Source organism: Scyliorhinus canicula, chromosome 15 (assembly GCF_902713615.1).
Source record: "Scyliorhinus canicula chromosome 15, sScyCan1.1, whole genome shotgun sequence".
In the NCBI taxonomy this organism is placed as follows: Eukaryota; Metazoa; Chordata; class Chondrichthyes; order Carcharhiniformes; family Scyliorhinidae; genus Scyliorhinus; species Scyliorhinus canicula.
The window spans coordinates 60,888,213-60,912,905 of record NC_052160.1 but is presented as its reverse complement, the minus strand read 5'-3'; the positions used below and the strand labels follow the sequence as shown (position 1 = coordinate 60,912,905).

The 24,693-nt window shown below is 49.0% G+C and overlaps 1 protein-coding gene across 1 annotated transcript in view; it reads right to left on the bottom strand.

The window, feature by feature from the left end:
• Positions 1-24,693, bottom strand: part of LOC119978978 (putative sodium-coupled neutral amino acid transporter 10) — an 80,637-nt gene that overhangs the window by 17,818 nt on the left and 38,126 nt on the right. Inside the window, exons 3-8 of the mRNA XM_038820940.1 lie at positions 23,427-23,472; positions 21,045-21,138; positions 16,647-16,787; positions 12,953-13,077; positions 8,322-8,424; positions 6,887-7,069 (exon numbers count right to left, since the gene is read on the bottom strand). Of these exons, the coding sequence (XP_038676868.1) occupies positions 6,887-7,069; positions 8,322-8,424; positions 12,953-13,077; positions 16,647-16,787; positions 21,045-21,138; positions 23,427-23,472 (692 nt within the window). The remainder of the gene's footprint in view (positions 1-6,886; positions 7,070-8,321; positions 8,425-12,952; positions 13,078-16,646; positions 16,788-21,044; positions 21,139-23,426; positions 23,473-24,693) is intronic.

Sequence of the window (24,693 nt, the reverse complement as noted above, 5' to 3'; positions counted from 1 at the left end):
CATTTGTGGCTCACCTACAAGGACCGGCACTTTTACTTTGAGTCCCCGGAGGAGGTGTGGGCCTTTGTGCAGGCCGAGAAGTTGGACTCAGACTGAGGGTTGGGTGCGGGGGTCTGCATGTAACTGTGTTATATTTTGAGGGGGGGGGGTTCTCTGTTTGTTAGTTCTTTGTTGTTTTCAGGGCGGATGGGGCACTGTTTTCTGCTTGGGTTTGTTGGATGGGCCCGAGGAGGGGGACGGACCTGCAGTGTGGGGGGCTGATGGTGTGAAGGGGTGTTGGGGCCCCGCGAGGGGAACGGGCCGGTAAAGGGAGCTGCTTTAGAGGAGGTGGGGTCGGGTAGGTGGAAAGCGCGGGCTTTTTCCCGCGCTGAGGGTTGAAGGGGGCGGGGCCGGAGCTGGGAAGCGCGGGCCTTTTCCCGCTCGGGAGGGGAAGGAGGAAAGCCTGCTGGTGGACACTGGGGAGGAGGGGAAGCCCCACGCTGGGAGGGGTTGGAGGAGTGGCGGGAGTGGCCGGGGTCAGCAGGAGTCAGCTGACTTGTGGGAGTGCAATGGAGGGAGCAACGCAGCTAGGGGGGGTCCTAGCTGGTGGGGGGTGGGGGGTATCGGGTTGCTGCTGGAATGGCCAGGAAGGAGCTGGAGTAGGTGGAAGGGGTCGGGATGTGGGTCTGCTACCGTGGGGAACGGGCTGAGCGAAGGGCGCGGGCACGTGGCGGGCTGAGGAAGGGTAATGGCTAGTCGGCGTGGGAGGGGGGCAGGTAGCCCCCTGATCCGGCTGATAACCTGGAATGTGAGGGGACTGAATGGGCCGGTCAAACAGTCCCACGTGATTGCGCACCTGAAGGGGCTGAAGGCGGATGTGGCCATGCTTCAGGAGACGCACCTGAAGGTGGAGGATCAGGTTAGATTGAGGAAGGGATGGGTAGGCCAGGTGTTTCATTCGGGGCTGGATGCAAAAAATCGGGGGGTGGCGATCCTGGTGGGGAAGAGGGTGTTGTTTGAGGCGTCGAATGTTGTGGCAGACAGCAGCGGGAGGTATGTGATGGTAAGCGGTAGGCTGTAGGGGGAGCGGATGGTGCTGGTCAATGTATGCGCCCCGAATTGGGACGATGCGGGTTTCATGCGGCGCATGTTGGGCCGGATTCCAGATTTGGAGGCGGGGGGGCGTGATCATGGGGGGGGGGGGGGGGGATTTTAACACGGTGCTGGATCCGGCACTGGATCGATCCAGATCCAGGACAGGTAGGAGGCCAGCGACCGCCTAAGGTGTTGAGGGGGTTTATGGACCAGATGGGAGGGGTGGATCCATGGAGGTTTGCAAGGGCCAGGGAATTTTCATACTTCTCCCATGTGCATAAGGCGTATTCCTGGATTGATTTATTCGTTATGAGTAGGGCGCTGATTGCGAGGGTGGAGGATGCTGAGTTTAGAAGAAGAAGAAGAACAGTACAGCACAGAACAGGCCCTTCGGCCCTCGATGTTGTGCCAAGCAATGATCACCCTACTTAAACCCACATAACCCGTATACCCGTAACCCAACAATCCCCCCATTAACCTTACACTACGGGCAATTTAGCATGGCCAATCCACCTAACCCGCACATCTTTGGACTGTGGGAGGAAACCGGAGCACCCGGAGGAAACCCACGCACACACGGGGAGGAGGTGCAGACTCCACACAGACAGTGACCCAGCCGGGAATCGAACCTGGGACCCTGGAGCTGTGAAGCATTGATGCTAACCACCATGCTACCGTGAGGCCCCAAAGCATTGATGCTAACCACCATGCTACCGTGAGGCCACCATGCTACCGTGAGGCCCCGAGTATTCGGCGATAGCCATCTCTGACCATGCCACGCACTGGGTAGACCTCGAGTTGGGGGAGGAGAGAGACCAGCGCCCGCTTTGGCGCTTGGAGGTGGGGCTGCTGGCGGACGAGGAGGTGGGCGGGCGGGTTCGAGGATGTATCGAGAGGTATCTGGAGGCCAATGACAATGGGGAGATCTGAGTGGGGACGGTCTGGGAGGCGCTGAAGGCGGTGGTTAGGGGCGAGTTGATCTCCATTCGAGCCCACAGGGAGACGAGAGAGCAGAGAGAGAGGGTGAGACTGGTAGGGGAGATGGTGAGGGTGGACAGGAGATACGCTGAGGCACCGGAGGAGGGATTGCTGAGGGAGCGGCGTAGTCTCCAGGCTGAGTTCGACTTGTTGACCACCAAAAAGGCGGAAGCTCAGTGGAGGAAGGCACAGGGAGCGGTTTATGAATATGGGGAGAAGGCGAGTAGGATGCTGGCACACCAGCTCCATAATCGGGATGCGGCCAGGGAGATTGGTGGAGTTAAGGATAGGGGAGGGAATGTGATGCAAAGGGGGGTACACATTAATGGGGTCTTAAGGGACTTTTATGAGGAACTGTATCGGTCCGAACCCCCAGCAGAGGAGGGGGGGGATGGGGCGCTTTTTGGACCGGCTGAGATTCCCGAGGGTGGAGGAGGGACAGGTGGAGGGACTGGGGGCGCCGGTTGAGCTGGAGGAGCTGGTCAAAGAGATAGGGAGCATGCAGTCGGGGAAGGCGCCGGGGCCAGATGGGTTCCCGGTCGAATTCTATAAAATGTATGCAGACCTGCTGGGTCCCCTGTCGGTTAGGACCTTCAACGAGGCAAGGGAAGGGGGGACTCTGCCTCCGACGATGTCTTGGGTGCTGATTTCCTTGATCCTTAAGCGGGACAAGGATCCCCTGCAGTGTGGGTCATACAGGCCGATCTCACTCTTAAATGTAGACGCCAAGCTGTTGGCGAAGATTTTAGCCACAGGAATAGAGGACTGTGTGCCGCAGGTTATCCATGAGGATCAAACGGGGTTCGTGAAGGGGAGGCAGCTGAACACTAACATACGGAGGCTCTTGAATGTTATAATGATGCCGGCGGTAGAAGGGGAGGCGGAGATAGTGGTGGCGTTGGACGCGGAGAAGGCCTTTGATAGGGTTGAGTGGGGGTACTTGTGGGAGGTGCTGGAAAGGTTTGGGTTTGGGGAGGGATTTGTCAGGTGGGTGAGACTGTTATATGAGGCCCCGATGGCGAGCGTGGCCACGAATAGGAGGAGGTCGGAGTATTTTTGGTTATACCGAGAGACGAGGCAGGGGTGTCCCTTGTCCCCCCTGCTTTTTGCGCTGGCAATTGCACCCCTGACCATGGCGCTGAGGGAGTCGAAGAACTGGAGGGGGCTGGTGCGAGGTGGGGAGGAACACCGAGTGTCGCTCTAGGCGGATGACCTATTGTTGTATGTGGCGGACCCGGTGGGGGGAATGCCGGAGGTGATGAGGATTCTCAGGGAATTTGGGGATTTCTCAGGGTACAAGCTCAACTTTGGGAAGAGCAATCTGTTTGTGGTACACCCGGGGGACCAGGAGGGGGGATTGGTAGGCTCCCACTAAAAAGGGCGGAGAGGAGATTCAGGTACTTGGGGGTCCAGGTGGCCAGGAGCTGGGGGGCCTTGCATAAGCTTAACCTCACAAGGCTGGTGGAGCAAATGGAGGAGGAGTTTAAGAGGTGGGACATGCTGCCGCTGTCTCTGGTGGGTAGGGTGCAGTCAGTCAAGATGACGGTGCTCCCGGGATTTCTGTTCCTGTTCCAGTGCCTCCCCATCCTTATCCCGAAGGCCTTTTTCAGGCAGGTTAACAGGAGCATTACGGGGTTTGTGTGGGCGCACGGGACCCCGAGGGTGAGAAGGGTGTTCCTGGAGCGGGGCAGGGATAGTGGGGGGCTGGCGCTGCCCAACCTCTGTGGGTACTACTGGGCTGCCAACGCAGCGATGGTGCGTAAGTGGGTGATGGATGGGGAAGGGGCAGCATGGAAGAGGATGGAGATGGCGTCCTGTGTGGGCACGAGCCTGGAGGCGCTGGTAACGCCGCCGCTGCCGCTCCCTCCAACGAGGTATACCACGAGCCCGGTGGTGGCGGCTACCCTCAAAATCTGGGGGCAATAGAGACGGCACAGGGGGGAGGTGGGGGCCTCGATGGGGTCCCCGATACGGGGGAGCCACCGATTTGTCCCGGGGAGAATTGACTGCGGGTTCCTGAATTGGCACAGGGCAGGTGTCAGGAGATTGGGGGACCTGTTTACAGACGGGAAGTTTGCGAGCCTGGGTGAGCTGGAAGGGAAGTTCGGGCTCCCTCCGGGGAACACCTTTAGGTACATGCAGGCAAGGGCGTTTGTCAGGCGGCAGGTGGCGGTTCCCTCTGCTGCCGCCGCGTGGGGTCCAGGACAGGGTGCTCTCGGGGGGGTGGGTTGGAGGGGGGAGGATTTTGGACATATACCGGGTGATGCAGGAGGTAGACGAGGCCTCGGTGGAGGAGCTGAAGGGTAAATGGGAGGAGGAGCTGGGTGAGGAGATTGAGGAGGGGACGTGGGCAGACGCCCTAGGAAGGGTGAACTCCTCCTCTTTTTGTGCGAGGCTTAGCCTCATACAGTTTAAGGTGCTGCATAGGGCCCACATGACCGGGACAAGGTTGAGCCGGTTCTTTGGGAACGAGGACAGGTGTATTAGGTGCTGAGGGAACCCAGCAAACCATGCCCATATGTTCTGGGCGTGCCCAGCGCTGGGGGAATTTTGGAAGGGAGTAGCAAGGACGGTGTCGAGGGTGGTAGGATCCAGGGTCAAACCGGGCTGGGGACTCGCAATATTTGGGGTTGCAGTGGAGCCGCGAGTGCAGGAGGCGAAAGAGGCCGGCATTCTGGCCTTTGCGTCCCTGGTAGCCCGGCGGAGGATTCTTCTTCAGTGGAAGGATGCGAGACCCCCAAGCGTGGAGGCAAGGGTCAACGATATGGCGGGGTTTATTAAATTGGAGAGGGTGAAATTTGCCCTAAGGGGGTCAGTGCAGAGGTTTTTCAGGAGGTGGCAACCATTCCTAGATTTCCTGGCGGAACGGTAAAAACAAAAGGTCAGCAGCAGCAGCAACCCGGGGAGGGGGGAGGAGGAGGTGGTGGGGGGGGGGGGGGGGGGGGTGGAGGTTGTGGGGGTGGGGGGGAGGGTGGGGAGGGTGGGCGGGGATACTTCATGGATACTAATGCTCTCTGGGAGCTTGGTCATTCTTAGTTTATACATCTGAGCAAGTATACTTCCAAGTTATCGGAGTTTGATTGGGGTGGGGGGGGATGGACATCAAAGCCAGATCTAATCCTTTCCATATCTAACATCCCAACACACACACATTTGGCAGGGTTTCAGGAAGCACTGCTTCCCTCACATCCTGTTGACCAGGGACAATGAGGCCAACTGTAATGTTCCTGCTGCTGTCCTGAATCTAGGAGCACTCTGATCCGACTGGCTATGTCCCTTATTTAAGCCATCAGACAAAGCTGGCTGCAAATGATGATGGGAGGAAGTGTCCTCTGGGTCGTGGTGTAATTGGAATACCATCATGCAATTCTGATTTTGGGAGGCTTGGGTTCAAATCTGACCTCTACTTTTCTTTTTCATAATAAAGAGTATTAGACTTTTGTTCAGTTCTCACTCATTCAGTTTTAATTGAAGCTAAGGAGAGTTGTGTTCCGTGTAGTGATTAGGACATTTTGGCTTGCACACATAATCAGCCATAGGATTGCTTCGAGTTTGCAGTACAGACTCAGGCCATTTTGTCCCACATGAACCTCCTCCTGATTTACTTCAACTTACTCCATCAATGTAGTCTTCATTTATTGCCACCCTCTTTAGCACAGGGCTAAATAGCTGGCTTTGAAAGCAGACCAAGGCAGGCCAGCAGCATGGTTCATTTCCCATACCAGCCTCTCCGAACAGACGCCGGAATGTGGCGACTAGGGGCTTTTCACAGTAACTTCATTTGAAGCCTACTTGTGACAATAAGCCATTTTCATTTCATAAAGTTTCCCCTTAAACATATTACAAGTCACAATGAACAGAACAAAAGACCCTTTCCTGAAAGTCTTCAGCCCTGATTTTAGCCTGATTCACCTGAGAAGAACATAGTTCAGGTTGAATTGCCCAGTTTGCACTCTGGTCAATCATACTTCAATAGAGATGGAAATTGAGTGACTGGACATCTGGTTTTCAACCCCAACCCCTTCTATTTTTGTGGGGTAAACTGGGTTAAACTTAAAGCTTACGCATTCTAGAAATGTATTAATTTCATATAGAATGATTTGGTTTTCACTGCTATTGTGTAGTGACGTTCGAGTAAGTAAAAGCTGTAACATTATGTGAAATGTTCAGAATACAAGAGTTTGCACTTTCTCCCCATGTCTGCGTGGGGTACCTCCGGGTGCTCCGGTTTCTTCCCACAGTCCAAAGATGTGCAGGTGGATTAACCATGCTAAATTGCCCCTTTGTGTCAAAGGTTCGGTAGGGTTACAGGGATAGGGCAGGGGCGTGGGCCTTGCTAGGGTGTTATTTCAGAGTGTCGGTGCAAACCCGATGGGCTGAATGGCCTCCTTCTTCACTGTAGTGATTCTATGAATTCACAACAGAGAAACAAACCAGTAAGTTCAATTGATCTACAAGGGTATTAATGTTCCTCGCAAACCCCTTCCGACCTTTACCTCATCTCATCCTCCCAACTTAATCTTCTATTCCTCTTTTTCTCATGTATGTCTCTAGTTGCACCTTAAATGCAACCCATTTCAACCACTCCAATTATGGTAGCATGTTCTACAATCTAACCACTCTCTGAATAAAGAAGTTTCTCCTGAATTCCATATTGAATTTATATGTGACTATCTTATATTTATGGCCCTTAATTTGGATTTCCCCACAAGTGGAAACATCTTCTTTGCCAGCCTGTCAAAACCCAAGAGCTCAATTTGCGAATCATTTAGCTTTCCCTTAGCTATATGTTGAACTGTCATCAGCAATTATTGTGATTGATCAATAAACCAACCTGTTGTTCGATAAAGAGGGTGCTGATAGCTTGGCGACAAGGTAAAATTATCAGTGGGAAGCTCAATGCGAGGGAGATGAAAAATATAGCACGTATACCATGTGTTACAAAGCTTGGGGGCAAAGCAGCAAGGATATCTCCTGGTACACCTTCAGTGAGAGGCAGGTAGCCACATAATCCGACCTGAAATGTTTTTTTAAAAAAAAGAAAATAACACAACATAAGGAGCAGATCTTGATTGTTTTTTGTTTTCTGAATATTTTCTGAAGAATAATGGCTAAGAAAAAATAAAAATCAGTATCATGACCAAAACATTTCAAATCTAAACACATGGAAGATATCAATATGATTAAGCTTTATGACTAATCCCCATCCGCCAGGATGATACGGAGCAGCATCCCTCTATACCCTATGGCCTCTGCCATCTAGAACACTTTCAAATTCTCCTTCAAATCACAAACCATCCTGGCCAACCCTTCATTGTTGCTTCCTGAGGTGATTTGTTCATCATAAGCCCCCTTAACCTGTTCAATATACCTCTTTCCACTTTGCCAACACTTTATTTTCACTTTTAATAAGCTTCAGGCAACTTTTCACCATAGCACGGTAGCACAGTGGTTAGCACAGTTGCTTCACAGCTCCAGTGTCCCAGGTTCAATTCCCGGCTTGGGTCAATGTCTGTGCGGAGTCTCCACGTTCTCCCCATGTCTGCGTGGGTTTCCTCCGGGTGCTCCGGTTTTCCTCCCACAGTCCAAAGGTGTGCACGTTAGGTGAATTGGCCATGATAAATTGCCCTTAGTGTCCAAAAAGTTTAGGTGGGGTTATGGGTTATGGGGATAGGGTGGAGGTGTGTGCTTAAGTAGGGTGCTCTTCCAAGAGCCGGTGCAGATTCAATGGCCCGAATGGCCTCCTTCTTCACTGTAAATTATGTGATTCTATGATTCTATGATATAAGATGGGTGAAGGGTCAAATTTGACTTCGGGTCAAAGTTAAAAACAGTCAATGTCAAATTAATAGCCAATTCTACACCACTCCCCATTCACTTCAATCAGAATAAAAGTGAGGAGCCTAATCAATGGCTGCCCGGATAGTACCCACTTATAAAGTAAAATGACCACCGCCACCTCCTCACTGCCCAGGTCAGAAACATACAGATATCAGTTCCAAGTTTGCTGTTCATTCGCTTAAAGCTGCATCCTTCTGTCTTATGCAATTTGAAATAAATGTAATGCCTGCTTTTAAAAGTGTGAATGCAGCTTAATTTCAGAGTCAGGGCCGGATGTGTTCCACCACAAACTGGAACGGGAGGTCTTGCAGGAGGTTCTGTCCTGTTTTATTTAGCAGTCAAGTAGGACTCTGAGTATACATCACACCAGTGCTCAGTGACTACACTAACAGCAAGGCTATGGCAGGAATAGAGTCAAAGTAACTTACTACTGTATAAAAGATGAAGGTAATGATGGTCGCTCGCTTGAAGACTCCATTCATTCGTCCCACTGATTGCCCTCTGAGGTTGAAGTATATAGGAAGCACTAATCTTGACATGGAACATAGGAGAGAAACCATAATGCAAACTGAGCTTACAGTTGAAAATTAATGTCCAACTCTGTAATGATGCACTTTTACAAACATCACTAATAAGAGAACAGCAGCCTCATGGTTATAGCTAGTTCTGAAAATGTCCCTTTGCCTAAGACGACTGTCTCACCATCACATTCTGAGTCCCGATTTGGTCGCACAGGCCATGTGACCCTTACTGTGTTACCCTTAAAGGGGCAATCACCACATCCTTCCCCTTTAAATTCTTTGTCCAATCTTCAATAACTAATTCCCCCGTCCTAAATATTAGCTAAACAATCTTACAAGAGAGGATCTAACCATCAGCCCTTGACATTCAATGGCATTACCATCGCTGAATCACCACAATCAGCATCCTGGGGGTTGCCATTAATCAGAAACTGAATTGGACTAGCCATATTAATATTGTGGCAACCAGAGCAGGTCAACGGCTAGCAATCCTACAGTGAGTAACTCACTGCCTGACCCCCCTAAAGCATGTCCACCATTTACAAGGCACAAGTCAGGAGAGTGATGGAATACTCTCCATTTGCATGGATGAGTGCAGCTCCAACAACACTCAAGAAGCTTAACACCATCCAAAACAGAGCAGTCCGCTTGATTGCTACCCCTTACACAAACATTCAATCCTTCCACCACCGACGAACAGTGGCAGCCGTGTATACCATCTATGAGATGCACTGCAAACAGCTCGCCAAAGTTCCTAAGATAGCACCTTCCAAACCCATGATCCCTACCATCTAGAAGGACAAGGGCTGCAGATACCTGGGAATCCCACCACCTGGACGTTGCCTCCAAGTCACTTATCACCGTGACTTAGAAACATATCACCGTTCCTTCACTGTCACTGGGGCAAACTTCTAGAACTCCCTCCCAAACAGTACCTACACCTCAGGGACTGCAACAGTTCACGAAGGCAATTCACCACCACCTTCAAAAGGGCAATTAGGAATGGGAAATAAATGCTGGCCTAACCAGCATTGCCCACATCCTGCAAATAAATAAAATATTATGTACGAGTTGGGTCTTTGAGGGGGGTTTCTGATCCTTGTAGAGCGCCGTAATTATGTTGTCTGAGGTTCTTCCACAGGATCAATGTTTATAGTACCCAATTCATTTTTTCCAATTAAGGGGCAATTCAGCATGTCCAATCCACCTACCCTGCACATCTTTGGGTTGTGGGGGCGAAACCCATGGCAAACACGGGGAAATGTGCAAACTAGACACGGACAGTGACCCAGGGTCGGGATTCGAGCCAGGGACCTCAGCGCCGTGAGACTGCAATGCTAACCACTGTGCCACCATGCTGCCCACCACAGGATCAGTGTTAACAAGAACTGTAATCACAGGTCTCTCTTTTGGGACAGGCAATTCATGACTATTTTCTTCCGCAGAAACATCAGTTATGTTGATAACAGGTCGGTAAGGCTCTTCGGCGCTTATGTGTTTGAAAACATTTCTTGATGGCAACACTGACTGAAGCGTCTCTTTACTCCTCAAGTGATCCACGTGTTAAAGAAAGATTCGTCCATCCATATCCAAGTGGTGCGACCGGGGTTTGACCTGACTTCGAGACAATGGCTGTAATTCTGCGTCCTCGGGATACACTTTTTCTGCTGGCAGTACACCTCCGCCCATGGGTCTTCCAGCAACCTGGGGTGGGTAGAATGGGAAATCCCATTGACAAGCAGCGGGAAGATAGATTCCCGCCATCAGTGAATGGCGCACAGCTAAGAAACACGCGGCGAGGGGGACCCGAGAATCCAACCCAATAATTCCAGGAACGCAACATGATTCACCACTGAGGTTTCTCACATACACGGCTTCATTTACCATCAATTATTGTGCTGCACTTATACATATATATTTTTTTCAAATCTTTATTGTCACAAGTAGGCTTACATTAACACTGCAATGAAGTTACTGTGGAAAGCCCCAAGTCGCCACATTCCGACGCCTGTTCGGGTACGCGGGGAGAATTCAGAATGTCCAAATTATCTAATTTGAAAAGGGCTTGCTTTCTGATTATTTTGGATGGCCGCTACCCTCCATGGCAAATTTGGAAACAGGAGGCTCAGTCTCATTCTGAGATTATGCTTGATTAGCAGCTCTGCTGGTGGAACTCCTGTTATATGTGGAGTGCTACGATAACGAAGGATGAGTCATGAAACTGTGGTTTCCAACATTCCTGCTGACATTTTGTTTGGGTCGGACTTCAAAGTTAGGATAATTCTCTCGACTACCCCGTTTGATGCTGGGAGGGAAGGCACAGTTCTAATGTGTTTAATCCCATTGCGAGCAGTGATGTTTTGTAACTCAGTACTTGTGAATACGGCTCCATGTCTGATACCTGGGGCGGGATTCTCTGGTTTGCCAGCTGCTTTCTCTGGCACGGCATGCCGCGCCAGCAACGGGATTCTCTGTTCCCGCAGCCGACCAATGAGATTTCCCATTATGGCCACCCCACGCTGTCGGGAAATCCGTGGGAGTGGGTGCGCTGTCAGTGATCCAGAAGATCCCGTCGATGGAGAATTCCGACGCATGGGCTTCAGGTATTCCAGGAGTTGAAAAGCTTTGGCATAATCTTTCAATAGCGTGCGGTGTAGGTTACTTCACCTCAAAGATATCCATCCATTTAGAGTGTGCATCAATCAGGACCAAAACGATTGTGCCCAGGAATGGACCAACACAGTCGATATGGATTTGTACACGTGACCGACTGATGTACCATCAATTGAACGCGAGACGAGTTGCTGAACAAAAGTATGGCTTTAATATACTAGACGTTAAGCCCTGCGGTCGATTACAGTAGAAGGACGACCAACTCAGCCTCTCGACCAATCGGGGAGCCGTCACATGACTGGTCTCAACCAACCAGTCGAGAGGCACATGACAGACCAGGGCCAATGGTAAGCCGGTGTTCTGCACCAATGGCAGGCAGCTATGCTAATCATACCACCACACCGACCAGGTCAATCCCAAGGGAGCAGTGGGGCATTAGCAGACAACCTTTGTTGTGGTTGGTATTGTTGACAGTGCTTGGCTAGCTTCTCGATATCAGCATCAATACCAGGCCACCACACATAATGCCTGGCAAGCATCTTCACCTTAGAGATGCCAAAATTGTGTAATTCAATTAGGCGCAGCTCCCTGCCTGGATGGCGTGGTGTGGCGCTGTGGTTAGCACTGCTGCCTCACAGCATCGAGGACCCCAGTCCTGGGTCACTGTTCGTCTGGATTTTGCATGTTCCCCCTTTGTCTACGTGGGTCTCACTCCACAACCCAAAGATGTGCAGGGTAGGTGGCTTGGCCACGCTCAATTGCCTCTTCATTAGAAAAAAAAGAATTGGGTGCTTAAAATCTCATTGATGACCAATGGTAAGCCTCCTCTGGCACACTGGGGGTGGAATTCCAACCATTGAGTCAGCCGGTGACTTGACGATGGTTTTCATATTGAAGTGGCATTGAACTAAAAAGCAGTCCGGCTGTATCACACACAAATGAGGGTGGCATGGTGGCACAGTGGTTAGCACTGCTGCCTCACAGCGCCAGAGACCCAGGTGCAATTCCGACCTTGTGTGACTGTGTGGAGTTTGTACTTTCTCCCCGTGACTGCGTGGGTTTCCCCCTTGGTTTCCTCGCACAGTCCAAAGATTAGGTTAGGTGGGGTTACGGGGACAGTGAGGGGGAGTGTGCCTAGGTGGGGTGCTCTCTCAGAGGGTCAGTGAGGGTTGGACGGGGCCAAATGGCCACCCTCTGCCCTGTAGGGATCCTGTGGACAACAACTTTGCATTTATATAGTGCTTTTAATGTTGTAAATGTCCCAAGGTGGCTTGCAGGTGTATTATTGAACCAGATTTGATCCTGAGACACAAAAAGAGATGTTAAGACAGGTGGCCCAGCGGTTGGCCAAAGAGGAATGTTTTAAGGAGAATCTTCAATAAAGGATCAAGAAACAGATATGGATGGATTTGAGAGAGAATTCTGGAGATTAGGTCCTTAATAGCTGAAGGCAGAACAGCCAATGATGGAATGATTAAAATTAAAGGCCACTGAAGAGGAAAAATGGAGTGGGGGAGACTATTGAAGGAAATTAGATAGATCAGGAGGGATTTGAAAACAAGAATGACAATTTTAAAATCAAGTCATTGCCAGACAGGATCCAATGTGGGTCAATGGGCACAGGGGCAATGGAAGAACAGGATGGAATGCAAGTCCATGTTGTGGATGAACGTTTGTCTTTAATGTTCCTGGAGGAGGACTTTGTACACCAGGAGGCCAAGACATGGATTTAAGCCCTTCCCCCATCCCATAGGCCCGTGATGTTCCTCCATTCAAACAAGCATTAAAGTGTGTATTCGAAAATTTACCCTTGTACAATTATAAAAGAGCGGCATTTTCTTGAGCTAACCTATCTCCCTCATGGAGCTATAATTCCAATCGTTAAAGCAAACAGTTTGCAAGCACCGTATTTTTGCTTCACTTACGGGTGACAACAGAATGAGGTGGCAAATATTGGCAGAGAGGTGGCGATTCCAGACCACTGCCAGAGGCGGACATTCTCCATCACCATGTCACCAGACAGCACTGAGTGCAGGCAGTATGCCAACAGCTGAAAAACAAGATGAACCCCCGTGAGAACTTCTCATCGCCCACCAACACAAACAAAATCACAGCACGTTCTGCCTGCATAAACACTCGCCTGAGTGTAATAGTAAGAAGCTGTTTTATTCTCAGAGTCTCTGGCACATTCTGCCAAAGCATAACGAAAACAGTACAAAAATGTTGACCTTGGAGTAATTGCTACAATGTGCTGGCTCCCACCAGGGAGTGTGGAGTCGCTCAGTTAACCACTTTTAGGCATCAAACACAGCAGAGTGGACTTTTTTAACATTTACTTTCTCCCCCCCCCTCAATTGTCTCCCTTTGTTTCCCAAGGAAGAGACTCCTGATGGGGCACCATGCATGGCCATTGAGATCAAACACAAGAAATAATGAATGGAATTTAATGTGGCCGGCGGTGTCTCTCACTATTTGGGTAGACGGTGGGAGCCTGTGTGTCCCATCTCTCTGGGAGGTCTGACACTATCACATTCCAATCAGGCAGTTATCTGGACGGGGTTGGGCCTCCTGTCTGACTAAGCCTGCAGTAGGGTGCAAGTTCCACCCCGAGGGATGTTAATCAAATCAGAGGCTGGGAGCACCACCGGGAGCAATGTTCACAGCTGGTACTACAGTGGGCCCATCACCATGGATTGGCGATGCATCCCGGGGGAGGAGCAAGTGCGGGTTGGATTGGGGTGGAGGGGGGAGGGCAAGGGAGCTGGAGGAGAGTGTTGGGGAAAGGGGGTCAGAAGCAAGGGCAGGGATGTGTCTTCTTGACACTGGATCCCTCGATCGGGCAGAGTATCTGTGAATGAGGGAACCTCCCCTACTGGCCACTGGCAAACCTGACACGGTTCACTGGGCAGCCTCTCTGGATAGCAAGTTCCCCCATTCGCCTGGGGGTGGGTTGGGGCATTAAATCCTGCCCACCGAGTGCAAAATTGTAGGGAGAATATCATTTTTATTAAAGGAGAGATCCTGTCATTGGCAGGGATTCTGACATTAAGGTCAGGAGAGGCATTGCGGTGAATTCTACAGCCCCTGCCACCAATGGGATTGTCCATTCCTGCCAAAGTCAAGAGAATTTCAAGCAGCTCGTTGCAGTTTCTGTCCTCACCCCATCGCGTTGGGGGTGTCAAATTCTGCCCGGATTATTACATTTGATTGGTTTGACCTGACTCGTTGATATTTAATATTCATGGTGAAGTCCAGAGAAAGTGGAAAATGGAAAATCTCTTTGGATTTAAGTTAAATCATCTTTTGGGGTTTTTCAAGGTATGATTATCATCAGAATAGATTAACGGGCACTGACATGTGTTTTTTCATTAACAAGATTGCTTCACAGAAATGGATATTTTTTTCTACTCCTTCTTTTGTATTCGATGTGTCTGGTTGGATTCCAGGAACTGCATCAACTTTAACCAGTGAGTATAAGGTGAGTTCAAGTAATGACTCTTCTTACAGATACCAAAAACCAGGTCAAAGAATTTTTACTCTGTTCCTTCTACACTGGTGACTTTACTTCTGACATTGAATAGGATTTTTGCATTTTGCCAAATGCTCCCGTCATCTTCCTGCTGAAAACCTGCTTGAAATGGCCTCACTCACATCGACTGTTCCTCACTCTGTGTCCTGGGCTAAGGTGGAAGAAACTGAGGTGCCAGTTTCCTGATCGCTAAGTTACCACGTCTGAAACTGAGCCACCCTAATGAGACTTTTCTGGGTTCTGTGCTTGATTGATTTCAGCTAGATCTGTGGTCAGGCACTCATGAGTTTATTAAGGGCCATGATCTCTGCTTCTGATTATTGACCAGTGACCCACTGAAAAGAGCAGTGTGCCAACATTGAGGGATGATGGAACAGGCTCAGCTTTGACATTCTACAAACAGGAATATACAGTTAACATTCTCCATGGAGGCTCCTCACCACAGAGACGTCCCCACCGCAGAGACGTCCCCACCGCAGAGACGTCCCCACCACAGAGATGTCCCCACTGCAGAGACGTCCCCACTGCAGAGACGTCCCCACTGCAGAGACGTCCCCACCGCAGAGACGTCCCCACCGCAGAGACGTCCCCTCCGCAGAGACATCCCCACCGCAGAGACGTCCCCACCGCAGAGACGTCCCCACCGCAGAGACGTCCCCACCGCAGTGACGTCCCCACCGCAGAGACGTCCCCACCGCAGAGACGTCCCCATTGCAGAGACGTCCCCATTGCAGAGACGTCCCCACCGCAGGGACGTCCCCACCGCAGAGACGTCCCCACCGCAGAGACGTCCCCACCGCAGAGACGTCCCCACCGCAGAGACGTCCCCATTGCAGAGACGTCCCCACCACAAAGACGTCCCCACCGCAGAGACGTCCCCATTGCAGAGACGTCCCCACCGCAGAGACGTCCCCATTGCAGAGACATCCCCATTGCAGAGACGTCCCCATTGCAGAGACGTCCCCATTGCAGAGACGTCCCCATTGCAGAGACGTCCCCACCACAAAGACGTCCCCACCGCAGAGACGTCCCCATTGCAGAGACGTCCCCACCGCAGAGACGTCCCCATTGCAGAGACGTCCCCATTGCAGAGACGTCCCCACCACAAAGACGTCCCCACCGCAGAGACATCCCCATTGCAGAGACGTCCCCACCGCAGAGACGTCCCCATTGCAGAGACATCCCCATTGCAGAGACGTCCCCATTGCAGAGACGTCCCCATTGCAGAGACATCCCCACCGCAGAGACGTCCCCACCGCAGAGACGTCCCCACCGCAGAGACGTCCCCACCGCAGAGACGTCCCCACCACAGAGACGTCCCCACCGCAGAGACGTCCCCACCGCAGAGACGTCCCCACCGCAGAGACGTCCCCACCGCAGAGACATCCCCACCGCAGAGACGTCCCCACCACAGAGACGTCCCCACCGCAGAGACATCCCCACCGCAGAGACGTCCCACTGCAGAGACGTCCCCACTGCAGAGACATCCCCACCACAGAGACGTCCCCACTGCAGCGATGGCCCCACCGCAGAGACGTCCCCACCGCAGAGACATCCCCACCGCAGAGACGTCCCACTGCAGAGACGTCCCACTGCAGCGATGGCCCCATCGCAGAGACGTCCCCATTGCAGAGACGTCCCCACCGCAGAGACGTCCCCACCGCAGAGACGTCCCACTGCAGCGATGGCCCCATCGCAGAGACGTCCCCATTGCAGAGACGTCCCACTGCAGCGATGGCCCCATCGCAGAGCCTCCTTATCGCAAAGCCACCCCACCGCAGAGACGTCCCCACTCTGGAAGCTCCCTAGAGTGGTGGCTCCTTACCAAATAAGCTTACCTATGGGTATCACAGCAAATAGTGCAGAGCGTTCAATTTCTATGGAACTATACCCCAGCTAAGTTTAAAAGTGAGGCTAATAAGATAAATTGCTTTACCCATTCACACGAATTAAATAAAATTAAGTGTAAACATAGCATTTTAGAAAACCTAACCTTTATATAATGGACAATGATTTATACACTGAGGCAAACCATTCAGCCAGCTGATTAATAATTCCAATCTGCTACTTATTGTGCTCCTAATACTCACCACAATTATTAATAACAGGTAGAAGATAAGAGAGAACCCTGACTGCCAGGCTGAATCTGACATATTCTTCTCCAGGCTGAGAGGAAGAATCACTGTGGAGGTGATGGTAAACAGCGCGAGAGCACATTGCCAGGGAGTACTCTGCCGGGAAAAGTAACAAAAACATGTGAAATGACACAAACAATGACTACAGGAGGCAGCTTTTCTATCGGCTAATCTTAATTCACCTCATCATGGTCCTCCTGCATTGCTCTCCATGTTCAGAGCTTGAGGTAGCTGATCCTTCACCAATCTAGTATTGAACTGTCAACGTGATCCAATATGGTGTGAGGCGACCAGCACTTGTTCCCCCTTCCTTTCTGTCCCCAAGTTTCCTCACCTCGTTTCACCTGCTGAACAATGACCCACTCCTTGACTGTTAGTTGGTCTCCTGCCTCTCAGCCAAAAGGCCTTGTTGAGCTTTGGCAACAAGTATGGCAAGCTGTTTATCCAGGGAGGCATCACTGCCGTGTCTAACCTCACTAGGTGTCCACACACACCTACACTACTAACAAGTTTCGCCAGAGAGTGACTGCAAGGTTTTAAAAAATATTCATTCATGTGATTTGGGAATTGCTGGCAAGGCCGGCATTTACTGCCCATTTCTAAATGCCCTTGAGAAGGTGGTGATGAGCCACATTCTTAAACCGCTACAGTCCATATGATGTAGGTGCATCCATAGTGCTGCTACGGAGGGAGATCCAGGATTTTGGCCCAGTGACAGTGAAAAAACAGTGATATATTCCCAAGTCAGGATGGTGTGTGGCTTGGAGGGGAATTTGCGATGGTGGTGTTTCCATGTATCTGCTACCCTTGCCCTTCTGGATGGTAGCAGTCACAGGTTTGGAATGAGTGAGACATTACACGAGTAATCTAATCATTTCTTTGGACAGGCTCCATTACAATATTTTTAAAAGAAGCAAACTACTGTGGACACTGGAAATCTGAACGGCAGCACGGTGGTGTCTTGTTATGCTCTAAGTGTGGCATAAGTGGCTTCCTTGTGGTGCACTTGGCAAAGGAAGGTTCAGACGTAGAGATAACTTCAACACGTTTATTAACTATATACACTTCTATTACTCGGGTTCAACACTACTGTTAATCCTACTATAGCTACTCAGACGGACTAACCAGTCTGCTACAATCCACGTGGTGGGAGTGATATTGAATCAACCCTGTGTCTGTACTCACTGACTGTCTCCACTGGTAAGAGGCAGATCATGTGTGTGGTGTCCTCTATATATAGGTTGGTGTAATGCCCTCCTGTGGTCGTGTCACCTCTGTGTGTATCATGAATGCCCATTGGTCATGTCCTATCTAACTGTTCCATTGGTTGAGTGTCTGTGTGTCATGTCTCTGGTGCTCCCTTTAGTGTCTAGCTAGTCTACATGTATTTATATTAACCCCTTGTGTATTTACAGTGATGCACATCACCACAGGTGGCACAGTGGTTAACACTGCTGCCTCACAGCGCCAGGGACTCGGGTTCAATTCCAGCTTTGGGGGGCTGTCTGTATGGAGTTTGTACGATCACCCCATGTTTGTGTGGGTTTCCTCCCAAAGCTCTGGTTTCCTCACACAATCCGAAGATGTGCAGGTGGATTGGTCGTGCTCAATGCATTGGGTCATGGGAATAGGGTGGGGGACTGGGCCTAGGTGGAGTGACCTTTCAGAGGGTGGGTGCAAACCCGATGGGTCGAATGTACTCCTTCCGCATGGTAGGGAGTCTATGAATAAGTTCTAAGGAAACCAGAAAAATGTTGAAAAACACTAACAGATCAGGCAGCATCTGTGGAGAGAGAAATGGAGCTTGGTTCAGTTTGAGGGGGGGACATTCTCCTCGTTTTAGTTCCGATGAAAAGTCATTGGCCTAAAACGTAAATTTTCCAAAGGATGTGCTGATGAGGTGAAGTGACTAGAATGGGAGGAGCTGCATGTTGCACAGACTAATTTATCCCAATGGCATATTTTTATACATTCCATACAGTTCATGACACTGTACTTAAAACCACATGGGATCTAATATGGGAGTCTATCATTCCCCACTGCCATCCCTTCCATCTTTAGTGAGTAGGGATCAGGCCAAGTAAAATGCTGAGATCAATTTTTACTTGTTTATATTCCGAACATCTTGGTGGAAATTTGTTATTGACTGAGGCAGGCTCCAGGTTGCTGTCAAGCTGCAGGGGTCATCAAGACTTCTATGGGGTTGAAGATCGCTTGGGCTCAATAAATTCAGTTTAGGTTAAGTATTTGTGGTGCTGTCAACTCACCCTTGCAATTAGAGACCACAGGCTAATAATAGTCAGTGTGCGTAGGGTCTGAATCACCTTTGTATAATGAAAGACTATAATTAAATCAGGTAATGGGAATGCGTAGGAAGGGACTGAAATGTTAATGGATTGAGAGGGATGGAGGAGCACAAGGTATTTATGAAGGAACGTTTACAAAGGTATTTGTGGCATCTCTCAGTGTGCTGCATTGAAAATTCAAACCCGTTTGCCCACCTTGCATCAGCAACATTCTTTAGGAGCCTTCCCAGGTTATCCCAGGAGTCATGGCTAACTGGCTCTCGTTAACCTAAGGCTGGGGGTTCCAGACAGGGGTTGAGAAGAGCCCAGGTTCCAAGGCAGGAAAGGATCCCCCTGGTGTAGATCGATAATCTCACGGTGCCCAGACACTATCTCCCAAAATGGAGGAAGTGTTTTCCAAACTTCAATCCACAGTGGGGCAGTGGTTAGCACTGGCGCCTCACGGCACCCAGGACCTGGGTTCAATCCCGGCCTCTTGCCCATGTGGAGATTGCACATTCTCCCGTGTTTGCGTGGGTCTCATCCCCACAACCCAAAGATGTGCAAGGTAGGTGGATTGGCCACACTAAATTGTCCCTCAATTTGGAAAAAAAATGTATTGGGCACTCTAAATTTAAAAAAAAAGAGGCTCTGACTCTCTCCATTGGAGAATCCAAACCTCCATTTTACCCTTCAGCCAGGTGTAACTGCAATTCTTCTACAGATTTGGGAACCTGCCTCACCTATTACATCAATTATTAAGTATTAAACAATATCCAGGCTGGCACTCCAGTTCAGTACTATGGAGGTGCTGTCCTGTCAGACGTGCCATCTTTCCAATGAGAGATTAAACTGAAGACTGGCCTTGGCTCTCAGGTATATGTAAAATATTCCTTCTTCACTATTTGAAGAAGGGCAGGAGAATCCTGGCCCATATTTCCCCCTTAACCAACACCACTGAAACAAATTGACTCAAGATTTCTTTTATTCCTTCATGGGATGTGGGTGTTGCTAGCGACACCAGCATTTGTTGCCCATCCCTAATTGTCCTTGAACTGAGTTGCTTACTAGGCCATTTCAGAGGGCCATTTAAGAGTCAACCACATTGCTGTGGATGTGGAGTCACATGTCGGCCAGAGGGGGCAAGGACGACAGATTTCCTTCCCTGATAGGCATTACTGAACCAGATGGGTTTTTACAACAATCAATGAGAGTTTCATGGTGACTATTACTGAGACTAGTTTTATATTCCAAATTTATTAATTGAATTTAAATTCAGCCAGCTAGTGAATGTGTGTGTGAGAGTGTGTGAGAAAGTGTGTGAGAGTGTGTGAGTGTTTGTGAGATTGTGAGAGAGTAAGTGTGAGAGTGAATGTGAGAGTGAGTGCGTGTGCAAGTATGGGAGTGAGTGTGTGAGAGTGTGAAAAGCGTGTGAGAGTGAGTGCGTGATTGTGAGTGCATGACTGAGTGTGTGGCTGTGTGAGTGCGTAACAGTGAGTATATGAGTGAGTGAGTAAGTGAGTGAGTGAGAGAGAGTGTGTGTGAGTGAGAGAGTGTGTGGGTGAGTGAGAGAGTGTGTTTGTGAGAGTTTGTGTGAGTGAGAGAGTGTGTGTGAGTGAGAGTGTGTTTGTGAGAGAGTGTGTGGGTGAGTGTGGATGTGAATGTGAGAGAGTGTGAGAAAGTCTGTGAAAGATGGGTGAGAGTGAGTGAGTGAGTGAGTGAGAGGGTGAGTGACAGAGTGAATGTGAGTGAGTATGTGTGTGGGTGAGTGTCTGTGTGAGTTAGTGAGAGAATGAGTGTGTTGTACACATGTATGGATTCCAGGGCATGGCTAGAATCTGTTGATAATCCCCCAGCACTCACTGTCCAGAATCATACATGAATAATTGACAAGGGTACGGATTGTCACTGCTACCTGAACGATTGGACTGTGGTGACGAAACCTATTTGCTCACGAGGGCAGGTTGGGGAGAAATTTGCAGAGAAACAAAACAGGATAAAAAGAGAAAAGTTAACCAAAACAAACCTTACATTTTGCTTGTTTTACTGAATAATATATTGAACTTACTGGGGTTCCAGTTAATGCCAGGTAAAGGTTGGCTCCCAGGTCATGAAGCACAGCAAAGAAAGCAATGCAGGTTCCCAGCATCAACCCAATCATGCTGTAAGGAGAAAATCAGCAACACCTCATTATTAAACTCAATTAAATTCAAAAGCAAAATTCTGCTTCTGTGCCAATGATCAAGTAGAAAATATTTAAATGGGAAATGAGAAAACTTATCTCTTACTTTGTGGAATCCCAATGTACCATTGACTGATTAATGTCTTTATGGGGTCTCCTCCCTTTCCTCAGCCCTGGTCTTTGGTTGTGACTTCAGGTTCCAGAGTTTTATGCCCATAATATAGGCCGACACCCGAGTGCAGTACTGAGGTGTGCTGCAGTGTCAGAGGTGCCCTATTTCGGATCAGACGTTAAAGAAAGACTTTGGGCAGAATTTTCTGGGCCTTCCTGTCGGCGGGGTCTTCCATTCCCAATTAAGTCCCCACCCCCCCCCCCCCCCCCCCCCTCCCCACCACCCCTCCACCCGCAGCGCCGCTGAGGCGAGCCATGAAAATTGCCATTGCCTTTGGTGAATTGCTAATGGCGAGTTGCTTCCGCCATGGGAAAATCTGCCATGGGTCTGGAAATTCCTGGACCTTGTCTGACCCCCCTTGTCTAACATATTCCATGGGGCTATTTTGAAGAAAAGTTGGGAAGTTCTGCCAGTATCTTGGCCAATATTTATCCCTTAATATGTCATCAGAAAATGTGGTCATATATCACATTGCTGTTTCTGACATCCTGCTGTGCACAGATTAAGAGCAATGATTCCTACAATATGACAGCGATTACACTTCAGAAGTATTTTCATGGGATGTGGACATTGCTGGCTGGGCCTGTATGTATTGCCCATACCTAATTGCCCTTGAACTGAGTGACCGGCTGGGCTGTTTTAGAAGGCATTCAAGAGTCAACCACATTGCTGTGGGTCTAGAGTCACGTGTAGGCCAGGCCAGGTAAGGCTGGCAGATTTCTTTCCCTAAAGGGTATTAGGGAACCAGATGGGTTTTTACAACAATCAACAATGGCTTCATGGGCATTAGAGCAATAACCAGCGTGGGGGATACAGTGTGGAGATGACTGTTTTCCCCGTTCTCCTTGAGGAGTATGAGCTCCCACTAGGGGCGGGGAGCTTACCCATACTTGTATAAAAGGTCGGCCATTCTGGAACTGATTGACAGGAGAGAGTGCCTAGTGAGGTTCTACCTGTACCCATGTATATCATTAATGTATAGTAAATGTCATTTACTTTTTTGCTTATTTTGGACTCCCTGTACCTTATTAAAATTAGACATTTAATTCCAGATTTTTATTAACTTCAAACGTCATCATCTGCCATGATGGGATTCAAACCCATCTCCCCAGAGCATTACCGAGGGTCTCTGAATTACGAGTCTAGTGACAACACCGCTGAGCCATTGCCTCCCCTCATTGGCTATTGAGCACTTTGGGATGTCCTGAAATCTCTCCAGGCACTATATCAATGCAAGTTCTTTGTTTTCATGGCCAGGGACAACTCACATTTGGAGAAAAATGGCCCAAAATGTTTCACAGCGATCTAATCAGAACGTATATGACTGGATTCCCCGCTGGCGAGATTCTCCATTGCACCGGCAATGCATCCACGCCCGCAGATTTCCCGAAGGCGTGGTGCCTCCCACAATGGGAAATCCCATTGGCTGGCTGGTCCCGCTGCTGGCCAGGACGCGCCGCACCAGAAAAAGGGGATAAGTTGTACAAACTGTGGACTGTGAGTTTGTGGAGTGTTTTTGTATATGTTGCTGTTTTTTTTCCACATGTTTGGAATAAAATACATTTTTTGAATAAAAGGATAGGAATTCAAGAGAACCACTGTGGGACATTCCAGACAATTAAAGTTGTCAGGCCTGACTTCCCCACACAGGTTAAAGTGAAAACATTATCCATTTATTTTTAGGGACTGATGGCTGATTGTTAAGACAAGGAGAGGGGCGATGGTTTGATCCTGACTCTGTGCTACCATGTCAACGGCGAGTGCAGTCTGTTGTGCATTCCTGTAGATTTTTAACTCCATTGGCCTCAACAAGTGCCTGGCTTTCTTTATTATTAGCAAACAGATAATCAGCAGAGGATGCCCGAGAATAACTGAGGGCGAGACAGTGGAAGCAAAAGGGGGGAAATGATCTTGGGCCAATCTATGTGGATTACTTTGTAGTTCCTTTCAAATGACTGGAGAGAACCTGACACCAATTAATCACCTTATGTCGCAACTGCAAACTGTACAGGGAGACTAAGATCGGAAACAACATGGGAACTCTCACCCAAAGAACATGAAAGCTTCCGGTGTCAAATTTATCGTAGGCCGCTTACCTGATTTCAACCACTAACTTTCCAAATATTCCATTTGATATCTGAGCTGAAATGCAAATTGTAAATTTGGTGAGTGATAATTTAAAATTCCCAGCTATCGTACAATCTTCAGGACAGGACAGATAAAGGAGTAGTGAGTATTGAGGAAGCCCGGCTGATTTCAAAGTATGTATTATGGGCCAGGATTTAGAGAACACCAAAGTATATCATAGAGTTCACCTGACCAACACTTTTTAATAGATTTTGGTTATGGGCCGCACAAGGGCTCACTTTACAGGTATGGTGCAACAGAGATCTAAAGTATTTTTAAACAAAAACAATATTTATTCTATGAATCCAGTTAACATTTATAAACACACAGTAAACATCTTATCAACTACCAACACTGATGATCCACACAGATACAATACTCTATAGGTAACCCTTAATAACTTTCCTAGCAACATCCATAAGTCATATACCCTTTTTAACAAAGACAGCAGGTTTGAATTGTCTATTGAAAGCCGCTATCACTTTTAAATTATCAAGTGAGCTGAAGACATTCTTCAGATTGCAGAGAGAGAGATCAATACACCTTCTTGCTTGAATGCAGCTCCCAACTACCTAAAATGAAAGTAAAACACAAAGCAGCTTCCAACTCAAAACAAAAGTAAAAGACAGAATCACATTCCAGCTCCACCCACACGATGACATCACTGCAGCCATTTGATAAAACACACTTTTCTTAATGGGACTTTCACATGACATATGCAAGCCACATTTTGAAAGCCAAACAAGTTTAATGGTCAAAATAATGAATACGTTCCAAGTAGTTCAAGTAATTGGACAAAATCAATGATTGTTAAATGTATAATCCACACTGACATTAAAATGCAGCAGCATTTTCACCATCATTGTCGGGAGTGACCTTTCCTACCTTTTGGGTTTTTGGTTTACAAGGCTTTGCAGAAGCTTAGATTGTTCACTTTACTGCACAGAATTGTGGTAAGGGTTTGGTCAGTACCTCTCACAATGAGGTTCAGAAGCTTGTACGGTCAAACAGTCATGCTAATTGGTTACACATAACTATAGACATATGTTTGACCTGTACTCGAATCTCTCCATACAACTCTGTCTCCTGACTACTGTCATGTGCCTCTCTATATCACACTATGGGCAGTACAGTTTGTCAGTCCCACGTTAACCCTTATTATGCTGGAAACCCCTTATACTACATCTTCCCCACGTCTTTACCCAACACATTTACAGAACAATCTTTCTTCATATG